The sequence below is a fragment of the Pygocentrus nattereri genome, chromosome 16 (assembly GCF_015220715.1).
Source record: "Pygocentrus nattereri isolate fPygNat1 chromosome 16, fPygNat1.pri, whole genome shotgun sequence".
Lineage (NCBI taxonomy): Eukaryota > Metazoa > Chordata > Actinopteri > Characiformes > Serrasalmidae > Pygocentrus > Pygocentrus nattereri.
Window position 1 is genome coordinate 22,899,509 of NC_051226.1, and position 9,198 is coordinate 22,908,706.

At 41.7% G+C, this 9,198-nt stretch overlaps 1 protein-coding gene across 1 annotated transcript; it reads left to right on the top strand.

Annotated features, from left to right (window-relative positions):
* On the top strand, positions 1 to 945 carry LOC108431249 (olfactory receptor 52K2-like). The gene has a single exon (XM_017704270.1). It carries the CDS (start codon positions 1 to 3, stop codon positions 943 to 945), a length of 945 nt encoding a protein of 314 aa, XP_017559759.1.
* Positions 946 to 9,198: the final 8,253 nt, after the last annotated feature.

Consider the following 9,198-nt stretch of genomic DNA (forward strand, 5'->3'; position numbering starts at 1 on the left):
ATGCAAGCTAACCATTCTAGCATTTCACTGCTTTTGCGCATGGAATCTCTTGACATCCCTCAGACTGGCATATTACCCACCTTCATCATGGGGGTTGTTGCCTACTGCTTCATTCTCACCTGCAACCTCACCGTTTTGCTGACCATTGCTCTCGACAACAAACTCCACAAGCCCATGTATATTCTCCTGTTCAATCTGCCAGTGAATGATCTGATAGGAGCTACAGCTCTTTTTCCACAGCTTATTGCCAGCATTCACCTGCAGAACCGCAACATCTCCTTCCCAGCCTGTGTGTTCCAGGCACTGATGGTTCATCTGTACTGTGGTGGAACTCTCATCATCCTTACTGTTATGGCTTATGATCGCTATGTGGCCATCTGTCAGCCACTACATTATCACACTGTCATGACTCCCCGCAACCTGAGGAGAATGACTGTAGGCATATGGCTCACTGATGTGGTCTTGATAGGGGTTTTATTCCTCATGCTGACCCCTTTTAGCTTCTGTCAAAATCTTATTGCTGATATGTACTGTAATAATCCCTCTATTATGAAACTGACTTGTGAGATCACCACTGTCAATAATGCCTATGGACTGTTCTTGTCTGTGTTCCTACAGGGAGTATCTACCATTGTGGTTATATTCACCTACATTCAGATTCTAAAGACCTGTCTGCTCAATAAGCAGGCTGATACCAAAAGCAAGGCCATTCGGACCTGTGCAACACACTTAGTGGTGTTTATTGTGTTTCAAGTCACCACAATCTTCTCAGTTCTGTCTCACAGATTCAGTCAAGTGTCCCCCTATCTGCGGAGATCTGTGGGCATGTCCATTTTAGTTTTTCCTCCAATCCTAAATCCGCTTATATATGGCCTCAACACTAAAGAAATAAGAGAGAAAACAATGTTTCTCTTTATTAGAAACAAAATAACCTTCACCAAATAAATTGAAAAGAAGATACATATAATTCTTTCCATGTTTGACACACTAATCTTTTATTATGTAACTCTGATGTAGATCAATAATTGAACATTTATAAAAATAATAATGATGACTTTTAGTAAATGTTTGTATGCAACTATGCTATTCTGCTTAATGATATGCTAATTATTATATGTTGGATGAAATAGAGACTGAAATGTGACACTGTTGGACAAACATGATACAGTTCATAAAAAGTTCAAGTTTACAAAACTTTCAAGCACACTCAGTTGAATATGAGGCATGATATTGGCCTTCGCGCAAAAGTACAACCTTTTGGGCTTGTAAATGTTAATCAGAGATAAACTGCTGCATACTTTTAAAGTGTGGATTTGAATGTTATTCTTCAGCTGAGGTAATTCTGCTTTTTTGCACCCACTGTTTATAACAATCCAGTAAAAAAAGTCCAGAATCACTGTTTTTAATGATATAAAACCATTTTGTTGAAGATACATGTGTAAAATGCTTCTCTTATAATACTAACAATACATACATGTAAAGGCTTCAGTTTTATTGAAGGAACCTGTGAAAAATAAGGAAATGTTGGCTGTTTGCAGAATGATGAACAGAACTGTGGATGTTCCTGTAAGGGCAATTACAAGCATTGTAAATCTTTGAACAGTAGTGTATATGGGTATGTGTTTATTTTAAGTTCAAATGTAAATTTTTGAATAATAGTTTTTGAAAAATAGTTTTTGCTCTAATTCTAAATCCGCTTATATATGGCCTCCACATTAAGAGACAAAATAATGCTTCTTTTTAACAGAAACAAATTAGTATTAGTTTCACAGAATAAAACATGCAAGTATATTATTCTTGTATACACACACACTCACTTTCCAAGCCGCTTATTCTTCTGGGTTGTGGGGGAGCTGGAGCCTTTACCAGCAGTCACTGGGTGGAAGGCAGGATACACCCTGGGGAGATCTTGTTGTGTATAATTCTATGCAAAAATACTAACCGTTATTTAACAAGATACTGAATGAAAGAATGCCTTGAAGGACAATGAAAGTTCATAAGAAGTCCAAAAAAGTTTAATTGAGTTAAGCTGGTTAAGAAAGCTATAGTCTCTTCCAAAGGTATTGGATTGTTATGGTCAATTCTCTTGGTTTTGCAATACACTGAATATATTTGATATTTATGTGTTAAACTATTTAGAATATGGCACCTTTGGTGGCAAACCATGCTATTTTGCTGTTGAACAAAAGTAAAGGAACAGATTATCTTGATGTAAATTAAATAACATTAATATTTGGTTGCATATTTCATATTTGGTTGCATCAAGCCAGCAACCTACTGACATCACCAAAATGTTGCATTCTTCTGTGATATTGTTTCAGGCTTTTAATACATGACATGTGGCCCCAGTTTCACGACTGACTGGGGCCCCCCTTTGGGAAACCCACACTAAGCCCTCATATGAGGCTGCCACCACAGAAGCCCCATGGTGCATCGCATATATGCCCCCAGGAAGCCCACACTAAGCCCTTTAATGGCATGTGCGGGCGCCCAAGTTAGGGCCCTATGCTGGCAGCCTACGCTAAGCTCTCATATCAGGGCTTATGGTGCGCTTAAAACATAAGGGCCGCTTGTAACACTGGGGCCTGCATGTGGCGCAGTTTTATGACTTGGTGGGCTAAATTTTTAGTGCACATGTGCCCATCATTTCACATTATATGTAAGCAAACCACTCTTAGTGGCAGTATAAGGGCTAAGTGTGGGTTTGCATGCAATGGGGCCATTAACATTGTCGATATACATTACTATGTTAAGACTTAATATCTGTTCTAAACATTGAATGATAAAATGCTCAAATATATACATGACTACAAATAATTTTGTTTATTAAAAATCTTTATTCTGACAACATCCTAATAACCAACTTTAAAATGTAGCAGTTATTTGTAAACTACAATCAGGGAATTTTCACACTTGGGGCGTTTGAGCGTCTGAAGTGGACTAAAACCGCTGAGTTTCCGATGGTTTCTGTCGCATATGTGAAAACGCCAAACAAACTCAGACCCCTCTAAACGACAAACGTGTTAAAAGCTCGAGCTGGGCACGCAAGGCAGTTTTCAGCTACTTTCACACTGAACGCTGAATGAATGAAACTTCGCCGGGTGGAGCTTCAGTGAGGAACACAGCCGAAAACGGGGCCCACCCCGGTGGACCTGCAGGGCCATTTTTCCAATTTTGCTCAATACACTTTGGCCAATCGTTTCGGCACAGCCAATAGGAGAGGAGCAGGCTGGTCTGGTGGTTCTTCTCGACACCTGATTGGTCTGATTTTTCAGAGACCGCTGCCCACTTGGGGAGCGCTGTGCACACTGTGAGTGCTGTGAAAGGGGTCCGAGTTCTAATGGAGTTGTGGTCTGAACGAGACATGGTCTCAGATCCCAAAGGACCAGAAAGAAAACTGAGTCCTCTTTAGAGTTCACTTATTTTGTGAAAACTAAAGGACCTGAGGCCATTTGCACTTGGTTCCCCTCCTGGTTCACTTTAACAGAACTAGGTTCTTTTAAAATGAACTATATGTGAAAACACTGTCAGAATGCAAAGCTTCCAGGTGAGTGTGAGGTACAGAACTCCATGCTGCAAATGAATGTCCAGTGTCCAGAAACTTCTATTCTCAGACACTTTCTATCCATGCAAGCCTCAATCAAACACGCATTCACAAACACTACAGAGGCCTGCTAATATGAAAAATAAATTCAATTTTGAAAAACAAATATGAATTGTGGCAAAAACTATGTCACAATAGTTTCTTTTCATTCTTCATTTCATTGGAGATTGGATTGCTGAAGAAATTTGTTCAACTGGGAGTGACTTTAAATTAGCCATTCCCCCTTAAATGATACAGCAATTACATTCTGTTGCTTGGACATGTACCAGTATGAAATTTCTGCACTATTTGAGATGTGAAACAAAATTCAAATCAGTAACTTGGCTGCAAATACAGGAAGCAGTAAGTGGTAAAAACAGGGGATAAAGTTCTAAACAAAGCTGAAGTCAGACTTTTGCAAACTACATTTATCTTTTTCATTAAACTTTCCACCAGAGGGCAGTGTCATAAAACAAATAATGTCATATGCTCAGCCCACAAACAGCTATGCTGACCATCTGATGTATGTGTAAATACAAATGACACACTTCTGAATTTAGCCAAGGTGTTCAAAGCACTTATTGAGACAACACATGTGTGGATATGGTTTGTATCTTTGTAAGGTGGTTAGTCATGAGTGTTCTAAAAATGTTAACGTTTTCCCGGTATTTCTGAAACACTGCGTTCAAATGTCACCAATACATGAACTGCAGGATATGCACTTAGCTTAGTACTGTCCCCATGCAGTACAAAACCGCACGTGTAAACTTTAGAACATTATATATATATATACATGTCCATCTTTTTAAGTCATTCCATTGTATTAACTGATTTGATTAGAGAAACATACACAACATGTCCAAAAGTATGACTACTGAACATCACATCTAAATGTGCTTGCTGAACGTCTCACTCCAAAACTATCAACGTTAATATGGTGTTTCTCCCCTTCAGCATGATTTTGGAACCTAGCTACAGTGATTTGCTTCCATTCAGCCACAACAGCATTAGTGAAGTTAGGCACTGATGTTGGCTCACGGTTGCATTTTATCCCAGATATTCGTGGGGTTGAAGTCAGAGCTTTGTGCAGGCCAATCAAGTTCTTCTGTACTTGACTAAGGCAAATTGTTTCCTTGCTTTTAAATGCTTTCTGCATGGGACACTGAGGTGGGGCATGAAAACTCAACCACAGGAAACAGAAGTTGGGGGCAAGGGGGTATAGGATGTTGGATTGGAAGGAAAAGGGGTATCAGGCATGGTCCTCCATAATTCCATTTTGCAACTTCAGACCATGGCTTTTCCTTGGTATTATTAGAAGAGACTGTATAACTGAAAGAGAGAACAGAGCTCTGAGGAGTTACATTCAGAATGAAGGGTTGGTCAGATGGTAAAGCATCTGAGTGTCTGAATTAGATGTGGTACGCTATGACTTTTAATGCTTTTGTGGAGGGACTTAAACTGAGCAGGTAAAGAGAGATAAAGAGAAGGACCGCTTGAGTTGGCCCTTCTTGTGGTGCTTGGTAGTGAAAGCAGCAGAGGTGGTGAATTCAGGTCTAGAAAGTAAAAATCCTCTTTAGGACTTTGTTCCAACTACCTGGGCAGCTCTGCTGGTGGTTTTATCTAACTAGAGAAGCCAGGCCATTAGAACAAAATCCTGGGAAGGACCGCTAGAAAGCAGTATTTTGATCTTGAGGGGTTCAAGATCAGAGAAGATGGCAGAAAAAATAGAACATTCTGTGAAATTACTTGTTTAGAGGATTCAGGACATCTGGTTTTAAACCATAAATGAGCAAGCCAAGGGTGACAGTGGCAAGAAAAAACTCCCTGGGGCCTGAAGACGGAATCTAAGTTCAACAGGGGAACCTATACACCTCTGATTGACAACAGATTGCAAAGGCTGTGTTAGATGAACACAAGGCATTAGATATGAGAACATTGCAGGTAAAGGGTTAAATGAGTGTAAGGTAGATTATAACTTCTTGAAACTGAATGAACGTCATGTAGGAATTAACTATTAGAAGGTAATAGCTGAGTATGAAAGTTGATGAAAGTGATGGGTGTGGTGATTGTAAGTTGCTTGTAATTGAAGAAAGCCAGAGATGACGATGTAGCACAACCCCCATGGGATGACGCAGCGAAGTCAGCAGTTTGCGGGGAAGCAAGTCAGTGATGGCAGAAGCACAGGCAAAATTACTTGTAGATCAGCAGGTTAGCCTCTTCACAAAATATACCAATGCCAGTCCAGTCAAAGGGGGAAGAGTAAGACTAAAGGCCCACAACACATGTGTCATCCAGTGAAGGAGCAGATGGAGCAAGATTCAATTAGTGTTTGTGCTGGGGATGTTTGACCACAGAAAATCTTTAAACAGCATGAGAATAAGTGGGACACACAGGGTCAACCCATCTGTTTCAGCTGTGAAGAGGCATGCCATGTGCAGTCTCCAGCTTAGACCAATGTCAGGTTTTTAGAACCCAGACAGACAGTGCCCTCAGTCCCACCACAACAAGCAGCTGTGATTGGTGAGGGCAGTTTTACCTTAACTAGGTAAAGATCATGCGACAAGACAATAGAGGGAGAGGATTGGATGAAATAGAGATTTAGGTGGACAAGGGCCCCCAAGGACGTTTATGATGTCCAGGAACAACAGATAATGTTAGAACCTAACCAAGTGTTAGAGCCTAAACAACAGATAATGTTAGAACATTGCTAATCAGATATCATTGTCACTATGGGTTAAAACTCACCATATGAACGCACGAGCATAAGCTGAGGCCTCTGTATGACGCAAGCCCTAAGGCCTTATGCGTACCATAGGCCTGAACCCCATAGGTCATGATATAGTCATGGACCCAGGATTGTGCATTGATCAGTATGCGCTGACATTAGGATCTAACACAGTTAAGGTAAAAATGAATGACAATTGAATTCAGTGTCTTTTAGATATATATTTTCAGATGACACTATTCAGCCATTCAGTGTTTCAACTCTCATTAACTCTCCAAGAAACTGGTCCACAGATGGTGAAAGCAGCAAATGAACTGTGTACTCCAAAACTGTGCATGTCGATTTAACACATTAAAAAAACAGGTTTATGACATCCTAAGGCTTATTATTCAGTAACTGCAAGGACTTGCAAACTGGCAGGTCCATTACTGAGTTATAGAAGTGTGTAATAAAACATAGGGCCATTTAAGGGACTTAAAAGGAGGGAGGAGTTCCATTTCAACAGAAAGGCTTTTGTATTGTAGCTGATTTTTTTTTGACCCCAGATTCTGCTACAACAGGCAAGAGTATGATTTCACAATGTTGCCAATAGGCCGCACAGGGAGTACATCAAGAGGAAGCTGGTTTTAGTGTTCTAGCGTCTTCTTCAGTAGGCCCAGATCATTTGTTGGGTTTTATGGGCGTTTGCCTAGGGGTCCAAAACCACACAAATTTGTCATTGTGTTATGGTCGATTATAATCCTGAGGCTCTCCACATCTTTCCTAAATGTCCACTTTGGTAACTGTTACATTATCTGCCATTACCTGGGTCAATCTTTCAGTTTTCTGCTTCATTCTGCGTTCTGCTTCTAACTATATGGCATCTACAGCAACTTCCACAACAACAGAGCCTTCTGTTCAAAGAAGCAATTCCTTGTGCATCTGAATGCCTTCATTTGACTTCAGCAACACTGTGTTCACATGGTGAAACCAGTGTTTTTGAATTATTAACTGAAGCCTAAATTGTCTACTCATAACCATGTATATTCTCCTCTTCAATCTACAGGTCAAAGATCCAGCTTGCAACTGCTGGTCATCTGCCAGCCATTAAGTTACCACATTATCATGACCCTCACTAACCAGAGGAGTATTTCTGTGGGCATGTGGTAACTGATGTAGTCCTCATGATGACTTCTTTTGACGAGTCCTCATGATGACACTTTCCGACGAGCTGGCTAATGTACTGACCTCCATTTTCAATCTCTCTCTCAGCCAGAGCATTGTTCCCACCTGCTACAAAAGGACAGTCATTGTCCCCATTGCTAAGAAGAGCCCCCCCCACCTGCCTGAATGACTACAGACCAGTAGCACTCACTCCAATCATTATGAAGTGCTTTGAGAGAGTGGTGCTGGCCCACATCCAAGACAGCATCCCGGACACGCTGGACCCCCTACAGTACGCCTACCGTCACAACAGATCCACCTCGGATGCAGTCGCTGCTGCCCTTCACTACTCCCTCTCCCACCTGGAAAACAAAGACTCCTACATCAGGATGCTCTTTGTTGACTACAGCTCAGCCTTCAATACGGTCATCCCACACAAACTCACCCACAAACTCTCCACACTCGGCCTGCACCTCACCCTCTGTGACTGGCTTTTGGACTTTCTGACTGGCAGGCCCCAGTCTGTCAGGATCAGCAACAGGACTTCAGCCAGCATCACCACCTACATCGGCACTCCACAGGACTGCGTCCTCAGCCCTATTCTCTACACCCTGTTCACCCATGACTGTGTCGCCTCCCACAAGGACAACATCATCCTGAAGTTTGCTGACGACACAGCAGTGATAGGACGTATCACTGGTGGAGATGAAGCAGCCTACAGGAGGGAGGTGACCAGACTGGTGTCATGGTGTGATGAAAACAACCTCACCCTCAACACGGACAAGACGAAGGAGCTGATAGTGGACATGAGGAAGGAGAGGAGACCTCATCGGCCACTTTTCATCTGGGAGCTTGAGGTGGAGAGGGTGAGCAGCTTTAAATACCTGGGTGTCCATATCAGTGAGGACCTCACATGGTCACTGAACACCAAGCAGCTAGTCAGAAAGGCTCAACAGCGGCTGTACTTCCTGAGGAGGCTGAGGAAGTTTGGGATGTCTCCGGTGATCCTCAGCAATTTCTACAACTGCGTCACTGAGAGCCTCCTGACCAGCTGCATCACCTTGTGCAGAGAAGATCACCAATTCTCCACTGCACTCTCTGCAGAACATCTACAACCATAGAGTCCAAAGGAAGGCTGCCTCCATCATCAAAGACCCCACCCACCCCCAGCATGGACTGTTCAAACCTCTGCCCTCAGGCCGGAGGTATAGGAGTATGATGTGCAAGACCTCAAGACTAAAGAATTCCTTCTTCCCCACCGCAATCAGAGTTCTGAATCAGAAATAACTATTCACACTTCGGTCTGCCCAGACTTAGGTACAGATGTGTGATGTGTATCCCACTGGTAAAGAACTCTTTCCTCAGGAATAACCTGCACCTACTGTCACTTTACTGTAGCACATGTTTACAATTGCACTATTGCACTTTACTACTCATTTCTGCTGCAGATAATCATGTTCCCGGCAAGGCACAGCACTATCCATACCACTGTAATTTATACATTGTAACCTAACCTGTTGTAAATTTAAAAACCTCTATTTGTAGCCTATATTTAGTGTGTTATTTCTTGATTAATATATATGCTTGTATATATACTTTTTTGTATTTTTAATGTTATATTTGGCATTCTTAGCAAAGAGCAAAGTAAGCTTTTCATTGTATATAAGGAAACCTGTTTACTCTGTGCAAATGACAATAAACACTTTGAACTTGACAAACACTTTGAACTTGAGTAGGAAATACCAGT

What these genes read in the sequence shown, in the direction of transcription:
- LOC108431249 (XM_017704270.1), top strand. Translation starts at nt 1, where the DNA reads ATGCAAGCTAACCATTCTAGCATTTCACTGCTTTTGCGCATGGAATCT.